Source organism: Mirounga leonina, unplaced genomic scaffold, assembly GCF_011800145.1.
Source record: "Mirounga leonina isolate KUSES-001 unplaced genomic scaffold, KU_Mleo_1.0 Mir_115, whole genome shotgun sequence".
Classification (NCBI taxonomy): Eukaryota; Metazoa; Chordata; class Mammalia; order Carnivora; family Phocidae; genus Mirounga; species Mirounga leonina.
Window position 1 is genome coordinate 280,058 of NW_023270268.1, and position 18,614 is coordinate 298,671.

The 18,614-nt window shown below is 42.7% G+C and overlaps 1 protein-coding gene across 2 annotated transcripts; it reads left to right on the forward strand.

The window, feature by feature from the left end:
* Positions 1–4,112: 4,112 nt before the first annotated feature.
* ZNF445 (zinc finger protein 445) lies at positions 4,113–17,897 on the forward strand. Of its 2 annotated transcripts, none has more exons than XM_034991124.1 (6): positions 4,113–5,454; positions 7,986–8,154; positions 8,498–8,574; positions 8,872–8,998; positions 9,486–9,596; positions 10,367–17,897. In XM_034991124.1, exons 1-6 carry the CDS (start codon positions 5,026–5,028, stop codon positions 12,532–12,534), a joined length of 3,081 nt encoding a protein of 1,026 aa, XP_034847015.1. In that variant the 5' UTR covers positions 4,113–5,025; the 3' UTR covers positions 12,535–17,897. The 2 variants fall into 2 exon arrangements, with proteins under 2 accessions (XP_034847015.1, XP_034847024.1); XM_034991133.1 differs by having other exon boundaries at positions 5,254–6,477.
* Positions 17,898–18,614: the final 717 nt, after the last annotated feature.

Consider the following 18,614-nt stretch of genomic DNA (forward strand, 5'->3'; position numbering starts at 1 on the left):
AAGCAGGCTCCCCGCTGAGCAGGGAGCCCCATGTAGGACTCAATCCCAGGACCCTGGCAGGATCATGACCTGAGCCGAAGGCAGACACTTAACCGACTGAGCCACTCAGGTGTCCCAATTACTATTTTTTCTTTAAGTATGTGGTAGAACTTAGCAATAAAGCCATCTGGGTCTTTGCTTTTCTTTATGGATGGTTTTGACTACTAATTTAATCTCTTCACTTGTTATAGGTCTGTTCAGATTTTGTGTTTCTTCTTGAATCAATTTTAGTAGAGTTTGTGTTTAAAACTACTCTAACTGTTGTTTTCATCAAAAGTATTTAATTTATTGGCAAAAATTGTCTTATTTTTAAATAATTTTTAAAAAATTTCCTGTAAAGTCACTAGTATGTTTCTTCTTTCATTTCTCATTTACATAATTTGAATCCTTTTTCTTCATCAGTGTATTTAGAGGTTTATTAATCTTGTTGATCTTTTCAGTGAACCAGTTTTTTATTTCATTGATTTTCTCTTTTGTTTTTCTAATCTTTGTTTCATTAATTTCCACTATATTCTTTACTGTTTCTTTCTTTCTGCTTGCTTTAGGTTTAGTTTGCTCTTCTTTTTCCAGTGTTTTAAGGTGAAAGGTTAGGTTGTTGATTTGAGATCTTTCTTTTTTTTAATCAGTATAGGTGTTGCAGAAAAAAATTCCCTCTAAGCACTCCCTGAATTACTTGAAGGGGTTCCTTGTCACAGGAACCACTAGTATTTTAGTTCTTGATTGTTTTTTATTCATAACTAACCAAAAAAGTCTTAACTATGCTTTTTTGATGCCAAAAGTTATACCTTAGAGCACTTAGTTATACCTTAGAGCACCTAGAGTTATACCTTAGAGAAAAAATTCCTAAGTTGATGTTGGCTAATCAGTTAGGTACTTGAAACAGTTTTAAAGTGTTATTTGAAAGTAGAACTTAATTATTTATTTTTATTATGTTCAATTAGCCAACACTGCATTATTGGTTTTTGATGTAGTGTTCAGCGATTCATTAGTTGTATGTAACACCCAGTGTGTGCCCTCCTTAATACCCATCACTCGGTTGGACTTAAAGCATGATGAAGCTAATGGCAACCTCCAGCTACTTAAATTAGTTCAATAGAAATTTAACGGGATCCAGGAGGTTGCCAGTATGCTTTAAGTCCAAGCTTTAATTATAATCATGATTTTCAAGGACTCTTAATAGACAGGCCTGGTTATACTGCAACAAAATGATGAGAACTGAATGTTTAAATTGTACAAACATAGCTTAGAAGCCAGCTTTGAAGATGATTCTTATTATCTCTCTTCTCATACCTCTGTTCCACTGGATAAAAGGACTAACACTTTTTCCTCTTCATTTTTAAATAAAGTAAATGTTAAATTTAAAAATTAGTCTTGTGGAGACTCAACAATAAATGAAGAATTTTCAGGTATTGCTCAGGTGTTATTACTAGGTACCAAGACTGATTTAAATGTGTTCTAAAAATCAGTGTATTTCTCAGGGGAAGTAATAATAAATATGAATATCTGCTCTCAATGTATCAAAGCAGATTAGCATTATATATTTGTTTTTGTTAGGTGATTTGGTATATAATAGAAAATTTATTCAAGTGGACTTTGAAATAGCCATTAATATAAATGTGAATGTCAAAGAATGTTTCTAAGACATTATGTCATGATACATCTACTTGTTTTTCCATGTAAAATAACATTAGTGCAATATAAACAAGTAGAAATGTAAAACATTTGAATTGCTTTCCTTTATATTAAAATGGTTTAAAATGTAAAAAAAGAATGGCTTGAGAGAGCAAGGAGAGGTGACTGGCTTTGGCTTTTATATGGTTAGCGTGGGGCTGGGGTGAGGATTTTTGTACACAGGCCAGGGCTTGTGTACTTTGAACTTCCTGCCGGTGCTAAGGGAGCACTTGGGCTTTATTTCTTTGTCCAGATGTTGGCAAGAAGGAGAAGTACGAGTGGTGGGGCTTGAAAGCTGTCAGCAGTCAAACATCAAAAATGAAGTCAGACTCTTAATTACATAAAACCATAATACCTCCTGCTCTGCCCTCCAGTCGTTAACTGTCCTGGCAACCACTAAACTGTTGTCCATTTCTATACTTTTGCTATTTCAAGAATGTTGTATAAATAGAGTAATACACTGTGTTACCTTTTCAGGTTGGCTCTTTTCATTCATCGTCATTCTCTAGAGATGCATCCAAGTTGTTGAATATACTCATTCTTTTTATTGCAGGTAGTGTTCTATAGTATAGTAGTACCTCAGTTTATTCTTCCATTGCAGGACATCTGGGTGGTTTCCAGTTTGGGGCTATTATGAATACACTGCAGTGAACAATTGTGTACAAGTTTTTCTGTGGACATAAGTTTTCATTTTGGAGGTATATATGTCTGGGTGTACAACTGCTAGGTTGTATGGTAAGTTTTTAAGAAACTGCCAGACTGTTTCCCAGAGTGGCTATACAATTTACATTCCCACTAGTAATGGATGAGTGATCTGGTTTCTTTGTATCTTCAACAGCATTTGATGTTGTCACTGTTTTTTTTTTATTTTAGCTATTCTGATAGATATATAGTGATTATCTTATATAGTGATTTTAATTTGAATTTCTCCAATGGCTAATCATGTTAAACATTTTTTCTTGTCCTTATTTGTATTTATCTTCATGTCTTTTGCCCATTTTCTTATGGAAGGAATTATTTGCCTTTTTTACTGTTGAGTTTTGAGAATTCTTTATATAGTCAGATATTAGTCCTTTGTCAGGTATGTGCCTTGTAAATACTATCTTCCAGTCTGTAGTTTGTCTCTCATGCTCTCAACAAGGGTCTTCCTAGAGCAGAGTTTTACATTTTGATGAGGTCCAGTTTATCAATTTTCCCTTTTATGGATCATGCTTTTGGTGTCAATTCTAATAACTTTGCTTAGACTTAGATCATAAAGATTTTCTCCTATGCTTTTTTCTAAAAGTTGTATAGTTTTATGTTTTATATTTAAGTCTGGGATTCATTTTGAATTGATTTTTGTATAAGATGTAAGGTTTAAGTTGACTTTCATTACTTTGCCTATGAATGTCCAATTCCTCCATCAGTATTTGTTGAAAAGACTATCCTTCCTCCTTTGAATTGCTTTTTGCACCTTTATGAAGAATCAGGTGGGCATATCTGCAGAGTAGACTCCTATGCTGTGGTGTGGCCTGCAGCATAATCTCTTTCCCTAGGTGTGAAATAACATTCACTGAGAGCCCAAAATGTGCCCAGGTAGTTTATACTTAAACCCCACAACCACTCCCATTTTATAAAGTGAGGCCACAGAGATTTTAAGAGGTAAAGTGATGCCTCCATAGTCATACAGTTAATAAGTGGGGAGGTGGATTTGAACCCAGGTCAGTCTTAGTTCATGTTCTCTTCTCTGTACACTAAGCTCTGATGTCTCCTGAAAGTGGCTTAAACCTTTGGACAGCCTCCATTATGATGAATTACAAAAGGAAATAAGGAGTTTAGTAGAGAGCTGGATTTGTAGTGTCCAAATTATAGTTCTTAATGCATTGGTGGGGTCACAGTCATTTAAGGGATTCCTAATCAGCATTTGTTTGTTTTTGAATTGCTTATTTGAGATATTTTAAAATATTATATTACAATATTAGTAAAGTCACATTCGATACTACAAATTAGTTGGATATATTTGTGTTGGTCTATTTCAGGTTTTTCTTTTCCACTGATTTATGTGTCTCTTCCTCCACTAGTACCACAGTTTCTCTCTTTTTTAAGTTTTTATTTAAATTCCAGTTTGTTAACATACAATGTCATATTAGTTTCAGGTGTACAATATAGTGATTCAACACTTCCATACATCACCCTGTGCTCATCACAAGTGCACTCCTTCATCCCCATCACCTAAATTGACCCATCCCCCACCCACCTCCCTTCTGGTAACCAGCAGTTTGTTCTCTATAGTTAAGGGTCTGTTTCTTGGTTTGGCCTCTCTCTCTCTTTCTCCCCCACCCCTTTTGCTCATTTGTTTTGTTTCTTAAATTCCACATATGCATGAAATCATATGGTATTTGTCTTTCTCTGGCTGACTTATTTCACTTAACGTAATACTCTCTAACTCCAGCTATGTTGTTGCAAATGGCAAGATTTCGTTCTTTTTGATGGCTGAGAAATACTTCAGTGTATATGTATACCATATCTTCCTTATCTGTTCATACGCTCTGGCTTTTTCCATAATTTGGCTATTGTGGACAATGCTGCTATAAACATTGCGGTGCATGTATCCCTTTGAATTAGTATTCTTGTATTTGGATAAATACCTAGTAGTGCAATTGCTGGATCCACAGTCTTGATTATTATAGCTCTAAGTCTTGAAGTTAAATAGATGATGTCCTCATACTTTATTCTAATTTTTAAAAACTGTTCTGCCTATTGTAATTCCTTTGTTTTTCCACATAAATTTTAGGATAATCTTGTCTATATATACAAAAAACTTCGCTGAGATATTGACAGGAGTAGCATTAAACAGGTAGATCTTTTGGTGGAGAATTGACATCTTTACTATGTCACGTCTTCCAGTATATGATACGTTATGTCTGTCCATTTATTTAGATCTTTGCTTTCTTTCATCAGCCATTTGTAATTTTTAACATACAAGCCCTGTAAATGTTTTCCTGTATTCTGGGATATTTCTTAGTTTACCACCATATGTGACAATCTAGCCCTGGTCTGCTTAATATTGGCAGGCATGATCATGCAAATCTTCCTGTGTCCTCTTTTCATACATCCAAAGATGATCCTGGCTACCAGGATCTAACTGCACCATCATTCTCACATCCCTCCTGAACAATAATATTGGTTATTTTAGTCTCTTGCCAGTGACATCTGATGTCCCAGCAAATGGCATTGCCCACTGCGATGCTGAAAAACTACTCCTGAGGTCCCAGCAGCGACACGGCTAACATAGATTTGGTTCGCACTCTGCTGGGTAGACCCTGAGCAGGAGTGATGCCTCCAGGCAGGTGGTATGCTGTCCATCCAGCTCAGGCCCAGGCTTCAAGGGAACGAGGGCGTCTTCAGATGGTAAAGAAGGAAGAAGAGGATGAAGGCTACACTTCAGTGCAGGCTGCCAGGCCACAGACACTCAACCGTTCTGGCCAGGAACTATTTCGCCAGCTCTTCAGGCAGCTTCGTTACCATGAATCTTCTGGGCCCCTAGAGACTTTGAGCAGGCTCCGGGAGCTCTGCCGCTGGTGGCTGAGGCCTGACATTCTCTCCAAGGCCCAGATCCTGGAGCTGCTGGTGCTGGAGCAGTTCCTGAGCATCCTGCCTGGGGAGCTCCGGACCTGGGTACAGCTGCATCACCCTGAGAGTGGTGGGGAGGCTGTGGCCCTGCTGGAAGAGCTGCAGAGGGACCTCAATGGGACACCATGGAGGGTGAGTGTGAGCAAGTGTGCAGTTCCCAGTAAACTCTGCCTGTGAGTCAGCCAGCTCGTCTAAAATGTGTGGGTTGGGCCTCTGAACCCTCAGCATTGAGGAAGGCAGGGAATGTCTTCCCTTCTCATTCCCACAGCACCTGAGCAGCTGAGAACTAGACCCTGAGCCAAGGACCTTTGAGCTGGCAGCCCTTCCCCCCTTGCCAGAGGACAGTCGGCTCCAGAAAGAGGGTCAGCAAGTATCTGTAGATAACAGTAATGAGCTTTTGGACACAGTGACTTACATTATGCGAGTCCATCTCCACATATTTAATTTGACTTGATACTGACCTGTAAAGTGGGAGTGATGTCTCTCTTGCTGTTAGAGTCAGGACTCCTGACTTCTGAGTACATGGTAAGACCTATAAATGCACTCGCAGCATGTTCCTTCTTTCTTTTGAGGATTTGTTCTGTGCAGGGGTCAGGGGTAAGAAGAGTATTGAGGGTCAGCGCAGGGCCAAGAAATTGGAAGACTTTATTTCACAGACTCATTGTTCGAGCATTGTTCATGTTCTTTCAGAAACTCAGTTTATTGAAAAGAATATGCAGAACTGATCTAACAATGAGAATTTATTCAGTGTACATTTGAATGCTCACCATGTGCCCAGCCCCAGCCTTAGCACCGGGAAACAGCTGACTGCCCCAGTGCTGATGGTAGAGCAGCCAGTCAGTCAAAGTGAGCTCTGCCTGCCCCTTCTGCCCCACACAGGTGAGTTTCTCAGTGCTTCTTATAGCTTTGGAGGTTCGTTTTTTGGGGTTTTCTTTTAAGAGCGTTTATCATTTTTGTAGGCTTCTTTAAAATTTTTTTCAGTAAAAATATGTATAATTCTACATATATGATTCATGCATAAATGAAAGTCACCTTTAAGATTTCTGGAACATATCTGACATATTCTTCTCCCAAATATAATATCAAATTAGGTCAATCAAGTAACACATCTGACTGAACATCTACCAGCAGTGAATGGTAATATATCAATGCAAGGTATGGCTATTAAAAAAGAAAACCTTTTTGCTTAACATTGGTTACTATTTTAAAAAATCTAAGAGCATTTATCATTTTTACCAAAACACCAAGATGTTTAAGAGGATCAAAAAATCATTGATTAAAGCAAAAAAGGTACATAGTAGGTACAAAATTGTGGCTTGGTTACATTTAACACATTTAGAGCTAGATGTAAGTTTGGAAATCCCTGGAAACATTGCCAAATGGGCATACAGGGCCTACCTGGTTGAAAGCTAGTTAGAAATTAGAAAACAGGGACGCCTGGGTGGCTCAGTCGGTTAAGCGTCTGCCTGGCTCAGGCCACGATCCCAGAGTCCTGGGATCGAGTCCCACATCGGGCTCCTTGCTCAACAGGAAGCCTACTTTTCCCTCTCCCTCTCCCTGCCACTCCCCCCTTCTTGTGCTCTCTCTCTGTCTCTCTGACAAATAATAAATTCTTTAAAAAAAATTAGAAAACAAAATGGGCTGGGAGAACACCTCCCAAATTCTGAAAAATGAACAGAATGGCTTAAGATGCACATAAAATTACATAATCACCCTGTGGTTAATCAGCATTGAGCAACTAGGTCCTGAGAGATTTTGTTCTTAAACTTATTGGGCTGTCTGCTTCCATCTTTGTATTGTTTCTTTATTCTCTTTTTGGTAGGGTTTGGGAGGAACAGGTTCATCATCTTTCAGTCTTTTAGCTCGGTATCACATGTTTCATGGCCTCAGGCTAAGATTCATCCAAATCAATGTGGTCAGTGTCTTGGCCACAGGACCAGAAAAAACTTAAAAGTTCATTGGCTATAAGCTTCCAATATTCATTTCCACATCAGGGATAGCCTTGCCTCAGAGACTGGAACCATTTGAAGTCCCAGGGCAAAGACTGCCTCTTTCTAGTCTCTGCTTGGATGGGCACTGCCATTTTTTTGTACCTGAGACTCTCTTCTGTGGTTCCATGGCTGACCCTCACAAGTAGCATTGCCTCTCTGGCAGTGGTACCATCTCAGTCAGATTTACATGCGGAAGCTGTCCTGCTTCTTTGAGGTCACTATGCTTGGTAGTGCCTAGAGCAGTGCCTGATACTTGGTAGATGTTATCTGCATCTCTGCGGTGAACCATTATCATTTTAACTCAGGGACAAATTTCTCCTCTCTGATTTCTAAGTTCCAGACCAGGGTGGGGCCTGAGGGGCTAGTGGGGAGGTGTCCCTGCAGCGCCTGAAGCCTGAGAGCAGTGCCTTGCTGGGTGCTTTCCTATGTTGTAGCTGGAATCTGGCTCCACCTATCTCCTTCATGGCCCACACTAGAGCCCAGGGAGGCTGAGGGATGAGTGGGTCCTCCCTGGGCTTTCTCCTCTTCCTCTCCCCTCTGCCTGTAGGTAATGAAGGGCCTGGCTTGCCCTTCCCTGGATCCCTGCCCTTAAAGATTGTCCATATGGCCTCTTCTCTGAGTTTGCTTTCTGATTCCTATGGGGATCCTCTCACAACATTTTCTTCTTGCCAGGACCCAGCCCTTGCCCAGAGCCCAGATGTACGTTGGATGGGTACAGGAGCCCTGCGAGCCTCACAGATATGGCCCCCTGCTTCACCTCTCAGGAGCGGCTCTACTCTTGGGGACCACCTGGAGCCTCCCTGTGAAATAGGAGTGTGTGACCTCCTGGCTGGGCAATCCGGTACTCGCCATCTAGCTCTAAGCTGTATCCCACACATCCCAAAGTAGTGTTGTCATTTCACCATCTGTCCTCTCACGAGAATCCCTTTCAATCTTGGTGCTTAGCCCTGTGTCCTTTCTACCCTTCTGTAACCCATGTCTACCTAGCTCCTCCTCCCATTGCACCCCCCCACTCCCACTCCCCAGCCCTCAGCGGACACTGGGGAAATGTGAAATGGGTGTTTAACAATATTCCATACCTGCTTGTAGGCCCAGGAGTCCTCTATGTGGGGGAAGAGTGGGCCTCCTCAGTGGGATGCCAAGAGCTGGGCTACCTTCTCTCATGGCTCTTTCTTCTCCTTCAGAGCCTCCTGTTGCCCAGGTGCCTGCCCTTTCCCAGAGAGAGGTGTGTCCAGGAGACCCATTGACATCCCAGCCTCGGGTGAGCCATAAGACCTTTGGTCCTTCATGACATCCCAGCATTGCTGCCTAATGGAGTCACTGAGGCTCCCACTCATCTTGAGTCTCTGTGTCCAGTGACCTCATATCCAGAGACCCAGGTCCTGGAGACCAGATTATCCTCCTTGAGCTCAGAGCTCTTCTACTGGGTGATGCTCTCTCTTTCACCCTTACCAGATCAATCCTGTGCTCACTCAGACTGGCTTGTCCCCTTCCCCTGCCCTCTCCTAAAAGCCAGGAGCTGTAGACTGACTCTCAGACATAGGACTGTGTTTTTCAGGAGGCTGTGACTTTCAAGGATGTGGAAGTGACATTCTCCCAGGATGAGTGGGGATGGCTGGACCCTGCTCAGAGGAACTTGTACAGAGATGTGATGCTGGAGAATTACGGGAACGTGGTTTCTCTAGGTAAGGCATTGATACCCCCATGCTTCTACCCACTTTTACTTCTGCCTTCTTACTCTTTATTATGGTGTCTAGACAGGGACCTGACCTGGGCTCTGACTCTGGCTCTATCACCTAATCCTCTTTCTTGAAATGTGGTGATAATGATGCCTATTTGCTGGATTATTACAATGATTAAAAGTCATACGTGTCAAGTTCCTAGTTAGACGTCCAAACGATGTTGGTTGATTTAACTGATTGAGTTGTCATGTAGCTCCCACCTCCAGAGAATCCTAGTGATCCTTTTGGCTGTGACTTTTTTCAGCCTCTTTAGTCTCTGCTCAGAGCTGTTGGAAATGGCTGTCTGGGCCTCCTGTCCTGGCTTCCTCCACCAGCCTTCCTGGCCTTTCCCTTGTCCTTGCCAGGACCTCAGGCCTGAGAGGGTCCTGGAGAATAGTTCTGTATGATTTATCCACCCTTCCATTTCATCCCATCCCCTTCTCTTCTGCAGTGGGACCATTCACCAAACCTGTTCTGATTTCCTGGTTGGAAGCAAGGGAGCCATGGGGCCTGAATGTCCAGGGAGCTCAGCCTAAGGGGAAGCCAGGTGTTGCCCCTGCAGGTGAGTTTCAGAAAACCTCTGGATCTTACTCCTCTCACATCTATTCTTCTCTTTCTTAAGGTCTTTTACACCAAGTAAGTCACAGGGAACATACTTTGTTGTTTGCTAGAAGGAAAATCCTTAACAGTGTTGCTAAGGAGTGCTGGGCTTCTCCGTTTCTCCTCTCCAGACTGGCCTATTAGACATTTGTTTCTGGCCCTACCCCTTCCCCAGGAACCTTTTCAGTAACTGTTCTTGCCCACTGGAGGGCTTCACTGTTGCACTCTTTTCCATTCAGTGATGCTTTTCCTCATCCTTCTGCTGTACTCCTACTGATCCCTGGCCCATGCCCACCCCTTCATGCTCTTTGAAGAACCCTAATCCCACTCCTGCTCCTCTTCTTTGCCCCTAAGATAGGTTTGACTTCCATTTCCTTCAGCTATCCCTCCATGGAGCCCCTCTCCTGGGCTCTTGGGAGCCTTCTTATCCTCTTACCATGATTTCTGTCCCCTATCTTACTGTTTAACATTCATTTTTTAACTGGATGTGATTTCTGCATATGTTTAGCTGCTGTGCCCACCTTACTTCTCCTCCTCCATTCCCTGTCATCTGGGGGACACTCTTCCATGTCTTGCCTTCCCGGACTATTTGGTAAAGGTATTGGCAGTCAAGCACAAGCTTCACCACCCAAGATCTTGGCTTTTTTTTTTTTTTTTTTTCTGTCCTTTGGTGCCTTCTGCAGTTCCAAGTATGGAATAGAGTACATTGTCTTGTGTTTTATTTTGTGTCAGGAGGTGAGCTCCAGATTAAAACAAACAAGTTCGTCTTAAAACATGAACCTTTGGAAGAAGCAGAAACCTTAGCTGTGCCATCAGAATGTTGGATGATGAGTGTTTCTGAGGGAATGGGGCTCAGAGAATCTTTTGAACAGAAGAGCAGGCTAAAGGAACAATGTAGAAGTCCCATACAAGTAAGAGTTAAGAAAGAAGAGACCAATTTCAGTCATAGGACAGAAAAAGAATCTGAAGAATCAGGAAGAAGTACTAGTCGTAATTTAAAACATGCCACATATTTGAGAGTTCCCAGAAGAAAGCGATCCCTTAAACATGGCTGTAGCAGACACTTCCGAGGGAGTTCATACCACTATGACTACAAGGAATATGGGAAAGGGCTCAGGCGCATAGTTGGCGGATTTAGCCTACATCAGAGAATTCATGCTGGACTAAAAGCAAATGCGAAGGATGCACGTGGGAAAGACTTCAGCCTTAGCTCACATCACCAACATGGGCAGAATCTTCACATGGTGGGGACGCCATATAAGTGCAGTGACTGTGGGAGGACCTTCAGTCATAGCTCTCATCTTGCATGTCATCAGAGACTTCACACTCAAGAGAAACCATTTAAATGCAGGGTGTGTGGGAAAGCCTTCAGGTGGAGCTCAAACTGTGTGCGACACGAAAAGATTCACACAGGAGTGAAACCTTATAAGTGTAGTTTATGTGACAAGGCTTTCCGACGTATGTCTGCCTACCGTCTACACCAGGAAACCCATGCTAAGCAGAAATTTCTTGAGTCTAATCAGTATGAGGAAGCTCTCACCTATGGCTCAGGATTTGATCATCATTTGAGAGACCAAAGTGGGGAGAAACCCTTTGACTGCAGCCAGTGTAGGAAATCCTTCCACTGTAAATCATATGTTGTTGAACATCAGAGGGTCCACACTCAGGAGAAACCTTATAAATGTACCAAATGTAGGAAAACCTTTAGGTGGAGGTCAAACTTTACTCGTCATATGAGAATGCACCAGGAAGAAAAGTTCTATGATCAAGACACATGTAGAGAAGACTTCAGACAGACCTCCAGCTGCAGTCAGCCCCAGAATGCCCTGGCTACAGAGAAAGCTTTTCCTTGTCAGCAGTGTGGGAAAACTTTTACTCGAAAGAAATCCCTCATTGATCATCAGAGAATTCACACGGGTGAGAAGCCATACAGATGTAGTGAATGCAAAAGAGAGTTTACCCATCGGTCAGCCTTTATTGCTCATAAGAAGCAGCATGCCATTCAGAGAAAACCTGAGGATGGGCCATCGTTTAGTCAGGAAAGAGTTCTACAAGTTCCTCAGAGCAGTCATACCACAGAGGAAGCCTACAAATGTAGCCAGTGTGGCAAAGCCTTCCGTAATCACTCATTCCTCCTCATCCATCAGAGAATTCATACCAGAGAGAAGCCTTATAAGTGCAGAGAATGTGGGAAAGCTTTCAGATGGAGTTCTAACCTCTCCCGTCATCAGAGGATTCACTCTTTAGAAAAACAGTATGAGTACCGTGAAAGTGGAAACACGCCAAATCTGCAGCCACAAATCCTCACTGGTGAGAAACCTTTTTGGTGCCAAGAATGTGGGAAAACTTTTACACGTAAAAGAAGTCTTTTAGATCATAAGGGAATACACAGTGGAGAGAAGCGCTATAAGTGTAATCTGTGTGGGAAATCTTATGATAGAAAACATCGCCTTGTTAATCATCAGAGAATCCACACTAAAGAGAGACCTTTTAAATGTCAATGGTGTGGGAAAGATTTCATTGGAAGACATACCCTCTGCATTCATCAGAGAAAACACACCAGAGTGGCACAGTCTGAATGCAGCCTGGCTGGGTTGTCTTCCTGCCAGGACACAGGGGTGAGTTTACAGGAATTAAAACCAAGTGGGGAGAAGCCCCTTGAAGATTCTGAGGAAGCTTGTGACCAGAGCTCCAGGATCACTGGACTCCAGAACATACCCATTGGGAAAAAGTGCCACAAGTGTAGCACTTGTGGGAAAACTTTTAACAAAAGCTCACAGCTCATTAGCCACAAGAGATTTCATACTCGAGAGAGGCCCTTCAAATGCAGAGAGTGTGGGAAGACCTTCAGGTGGTCTTCAAATTTGGCTCGGCATATGAAAAACCATACTAGAGATTAGCTTGGAGTCTGACAGTGGGGGGAGAGGGGTTCCTAGCAGCCCTGCAAGAGAACCCTTAATTATAGGCAGTATGGGGGAAAGCTTCACAAAGGGTCTAGCCCTTTCTGTTTTCAAATCTGGTGGCAGAGAATCCTGAGGATTCAAAAACTCAGGGCATCCCCTTTCTTACCTGCTGGGGAGTGTGATGCTGGGGAAGAACAGCAACCTGTTCTTTGGGGCCCTTCTGGAGGCTTGGGCCCCTGAAGTGGCCTTTGCACGGTGGCCTGGAGCCCCCAGCCAGATAATAAGTCGAAAAGCAGATACTATTGCCCTTTGTAGTTTGACAAAATGTCTGTGATGTAATGGGCTGTGGCTGCTGGAAAAGGGCCAGTTGAATCCTGTGGTAGTGCATATTCTGTTTGACCTTATAAGCAGCAGCAATAGCAAGAACTTCTAGTCTCCCCTAGATGCCTCCTGGGAGTTCTGGCTGCAGCTTTGGCCTTCATATCTCGCTTGGACATCTGCCGTGGGCATACAGTTGTCTCAGCAACACATGGAGGAGAGCAGAGTTGGACTCAGTCACCTGAAGAATGGGGCTCTTCCAGTGCCCTGTCGCTGTCTCCACCCCACAGTCTGCATGGGCAACAGCAGGCCGTCTGTTCAACAGAAATGTGCTGAGCACCTCCCATATGCCAGACACTGTTGTGTGTGCTAGAGACCCAGCAGTGACCAGAACAGACAAAAGATCTGCCATCTTGGATATTTACAGACAATAAACAAATGAGTTATATAGTACTTCAGATGGTGATATGTGTTGTGGACAGAATGAATCAGAGAAAAGTGAGAAGCAGTGCTGGATTAGGAGGTGGGTTGTGATTTTAAGTAGGCTGGTAGGGAGGACTTCAACTGAGAAGGTGAAACTTGAGCAAAGACCTGAAGGAGGTTAGGGCATGGACCCTGTGGGTCTCTAGATCCAGGCACAGGAGGTAGAATCTTGTCTGCTGTCCTTGGAGAATGGCAGGGAAGTCCCTGGGCTAGAGTGGAGTGAGCCAGCAGAAGAGAGGGCCCCAGAGGTAGTGGGCCACGCCATGTATCATGGGTCCCCACTGGGGCTAGAGCTTCCTCAAAGGGAGGTAGGGAGCTTTGGGACAGTTTTAATTTGAGGAGTGACGTGGTCTGAATCTGAGTTACATTTACAAGGTTAACCACAGATCTAGGGACTCTGAAATTATATAGCTGAAAGATTTTTATGCAGTTATCTCTGCTGTCAGTTTCCAATAATGGGACTCTCTCCTCTCCCCTCAAAGGGCCTGAATTTTTTATCAGACCTCCAGCTCTCAACAGTTGAAAATGTTTAATTATTGTGCTTGCTTGCATCTCTAACTTGTGCACACTGCGGGGACCCTTTAACCTTTCGTGTAGCTTTCTTCGCATGTTGGATCCGGTGCTGGCATCGGGTTCAACCCAAAGGTACCAGTTCCCATGACTGATGCCCTCTGGAGAAAAGGTGGCCTGGTGGGGGAGGCACCTCCATCTCACTTGCTAGCTTGACTTGAAACAAAAAGAAAGAATTAGCTCAGTGGCATAAGGAGTGACTTTTCTAAAATTTGTGCAAGTAGTCATTGCTTCTGGTTATTGAAGAGCTCACATTATGAATATAAGAATAAAATATCTCACTTGATAGTAGAGGACCATCTCAGACTACATTTTAATGCTTTGAGTCAGGGCACACTGGTGGGGCAGACCATTTCTTGTAATACAAGAGAAGAAACCAACCTGGAAAATGTCCTCTCAGTAGAGTACAAGTAATCTTATCCTTTCTGGATTGTTGTGGGCAAGTGAAAATGAAGACTTTGATACTTTGTGATGATGTCATATGGAATAGTCAGAGGGTGGGGAGAAGGGGCAGACATATGTTCGTGTTCTGGTCCCCATTCAGCTTTGTACTCAGGAGGGTTTGGTAATCCTGGCTCTGCATCCTTTTCCTACAGCAGCAGCTGCGCATGGCATGGAATCAGGTGTCCCATCAGTGGTATAGTACCAAAAACTGTTTCTAGTAGTGGCTGGGCAGGCATCAGAGTCCCATGTGCTGAGGCCCCAGGGTCATGGGGCGGGCCTTGGAGTTACCAGATCTGGGTTCCAGGCTCAGTGTGCCTTTTCTTGGCAGGATGATCTTGGACAAGTCGCTGAACACCTGCATCTATTTTCTGGCATGTAAAATTAGAGTAATTAAGCTCCCTGATTTCTAGGATTGAGAAAGAAGGCTTGGTGTGCAAAGGCTCTGGGTTAGGTAGCTGATCTCTAGGACCAGAGCCCTCACAGAGCTGCAGCTCCACGTCAGCTCCGGCTTCAAATCTGGTGCTACAACTGAGGAAATACCTCTTTTCTGTCCATATTTTCACATCCTCCCCACCCCCCAACTCCTTGTGCCACTGTCACCTCACAGAGTTCCTGCCCCAATAGGGGTTTTCTATTGCCATTTTTATAAAGTGAGATATACTTATTTTTAAACACTCAAACCAAATTTTCAAGTGTACAAAGAAGTGAAAATCAACAGAAATTCCTCTATACTGAGGTAAGCCTTTAATATTTTGGGATTGTACTGATGGGGTCTGTTCAATAACCTGAATTTTTAAATAATTTTAATTATATGAGTAATACATGATTATTATAGAAATATTAGTAAATACAGCTTAGCTAAAAGGAGAAGTCTCACTACTTGCAGCCAACTACTAAACATTTTGGTGCAATCATTGTACCAATCATTGTTGGATTTAACTTCACTGCCTGCCCCTGAACACCCCTGGACTGGCCTGACTTGTGCTGTCCCCCTTCACCAGGAGTGTAGACCATATCTGTGCTGGCTCAGGTCCTCATCCATCAAGGTTAACCCTTGCCATCCCTAACCCTTGTCTGTCTAAGACCTCTCCCCTGGCCCCGCCTCTCTTGGTGCCTGTATCTTACTCTGCTAGGTGGTGTCCAGGTTTCCAAGAATTAGGCCTGCTACTGCAGCAGACAGGGCACTCTGGAGGCCGGGTTGGGTGCTTATTTATCTGTTTGCCATACAGAGATTTTGTACAAAATTACCTCTATTAAGGAATATGGAACTGAACTTAGTTCAGCTAAGTTAGGATTGGAGTGTTTTGAAGGGGTCCTGAGTACAGTGTTGACTGGAGGTTACCCACAAGCGCCACTAGTTAGCACCAGCTGTAGGTGGTTCCAAGCCATGCAGCTCCAGCTGAAAATTTCTGACTGCCTCAGCCACTAGTTCTCCTGTCGTACCCCATTCTGGCCTGGAGAATATGTAGGCTTCTTTGAACCCTGCCTTGCTTTCTTTTGCTGCCTAGGAAGAACCGAAGTTGGGGCTGAGGAGAGCCAGAGGGCTGGGACTCTCAGAGAGGGGTAGGTATTGGAAAGTCTTTGAATCAGTTGTTCAGGTGGTTGACCCCTGCCTTGCTGATAGACCGTCAGCCCACACAGAGACATGTATGGAGAAGAAAGCACAGGAAATATAGGTTAGTATGGACTTCTCACACTCCTCAAGATGACAAGTTTTACAAGCCCTAGCATGGGTACATGTGTAGAACAGTGGGAACTCACTGCTGTGGGAGTGGAAATTTTGTAGTACCTATGCCAGGCAGTCTGCAAAATCTTGTGTGTGCATACCACCAGCAGTTCTGCTCCTGCATAAACCCTAGAAGAACTTCACGTAGGGAGGAACATTTGTATAAAACTATTCATTGCTGTACTGTTCATTGCAGTATTGTGTAGGTAGCAAGACTGGGAAAGGCCCAAATGTCCATCAACAGGAAAAAAAAAAAAGGGTTGTTTTTGGTACTTTGGGAAGTGAATATGAAAGAGCTAGAGTTTCATCTTTCAACATAGATAAATCAGAAATGCTGAGAAAGTTGCAGAAGTTATGTACAATATACCATTTATGTAAAATTAAACATATTGTTTATCTGTGGGCACATTATTTAAACTTAATTTGTGTTTCACTTTTTTAATGAAATGGAATAGTAGTTGCCAACCTCACAAGATAATTGGGGGTGGGGGAATGGTTAATGAAATAATGCATGTAATAAAGTGTTTTGATTAGTGGCTGGCATGCAACATCGTTGGCATATAGTAAACAATGTTGTTACTGTTTTGCACAATAATATATTCCTGTGGATTCAAATTATATGATGAAGAGTATAAAATCATTTATTGGAATGTTGTGTGAAAGTTGTGTTCTGCCTTTTCATGGCAGAGCTGCTGATGGAATGGGGGGGTAGATGGAAGCTGCAGTTGTGTTTTATTTCATTTTAAAAATTGATGTAGATGGGTCGCATGTTGCTTAATGGGATAAATTTTTTTTTTTTTTTTTTTTACTGTTTGCTTAAAATACTTAAAAATAAAATTTTTTAAGCATGGGCTTTGGCATCTTACAATTTTATAGAAATCCTGGTTCTGCCATTTATATAATGTTACTTAGAGTGAGCCATTTAATCTTTCAAGGCTTTAGTTTCTTCGCCTACAAAAATGAGTAGCAACACAAATGGCTATTAGTAAAAGAATGGTTGAACAGTACTGGTGCATCTTTGATGAAATACCATGCATCCTCTTAAAAAGATCGAGGATATTCTCTGTGTATTGTATTGATGTCCAAGACATAGAGTTTATAGGAAATTATGAGCTCTATTTTCTTTAACCTTTTTGCCTAAAAATAGCAAGTGAAGCCAGAAGCTCTAGACTCAAAAGTTTAAGAAACGGGAAAAAAAAGTTTAAGAAATGGGATCCTGTGGATGATGTTTAGTCAGCCATTCCATTTTATTAGGTAAGTGAAGGAAGATGAGTAAATGTTTTTATGCACAACTGGCACACCTATTAAGCTAATGCTAACCCTGTAGAAGAGCAAAGAGGACTTGTATTACCCAGGTTATAGTCAGGAGCCAGAAACCATACCAATTATTTTAAGAAAAAGAACTTAGAATTGTTTAATAGGTATATCTAAGTAACTAAAAAGGCAAAAGAAAGTGCTAATTTATCATGGAGGCAGTGACTTGAGACCTGGTGCCATCCCAAGACTGGGGGAACTGTAACGGAGTCTGACCCCATTTTTGATGTTTGACCACTGACAGCTTTTAAGCCCTCCCCCTCCCCCTTTTGCCTCACATCTGGGCAAGCTGATAAGAAAGCCCAGGTACTCCCTCAGCACCTGAGGTGAAATTTATGCAAACCCTGGCTTTTTCCATTACCCTGGAAACCCACACCTGTAACTACAATAAAAATCAGAGCTATTTGCCCCTCCTTGCAGTCAGTGCAAACTGACTAGCTTGGGTGCCTGTCTTACTCTTCCCAGAGAGCCACATTATGTGAATAATAAAATTTTTCATGACCTCTTGATGTGTGTGCTATCATCTGTCTTGACATCTGAATTAGTTTGGGGTGGTGGTACAGTACTGATCCCACCTCCCCAGAGCAAGCTACAAAGCAGGAACAAAAGAATTGTTAAAATGTAGGACATTGGAAGAGAGCACCTGTAGAGCTGAACTCAGACCTACATGGAGGAGAGCACTGCTGAGAGCACTGTTGGTCTGAATCGGAAGGAGGGCCCTATGGTGACAGAACTACAAGTTGGACCCAGTTGCTGCTACCAAAGGGAATTGCCACTGCTGGAGTGAAAAAGCATTACGAACAGGAAGCAGTGCCCACATACACAGAAAAACCCTCTTCCTCCTTGTATTAGGGTTCTCCAGAGGAACAGAACCAATAGGATGTGTGTATACACATAGAAAGAGATATATGGAATTGTGTTTTATGATTCCAGAGGCTGGCAAGTCAAAAATCTGCAGGATGGACCACAGACTGGAGACCCAGGAGAGCTTATATTCCTGTTCTGGGCTGAAGGCTGATTGTTGTAGAACCAAGAAGAGCCAATGTTGCAGATGAAGTCCAAAGGCAGCTGGAGAATTCTTTCTTGCCAGGGGGAGGCCAGTCTTTTTGTTCTATGTAGGCCTTCAACTGATTTGATGAGGCCCACCCACATAATGGAGAGTATTTTTACTCAAAGCCCATTAATTTACATGTTAATTTTATCCAAAAACACCCTCACAGAA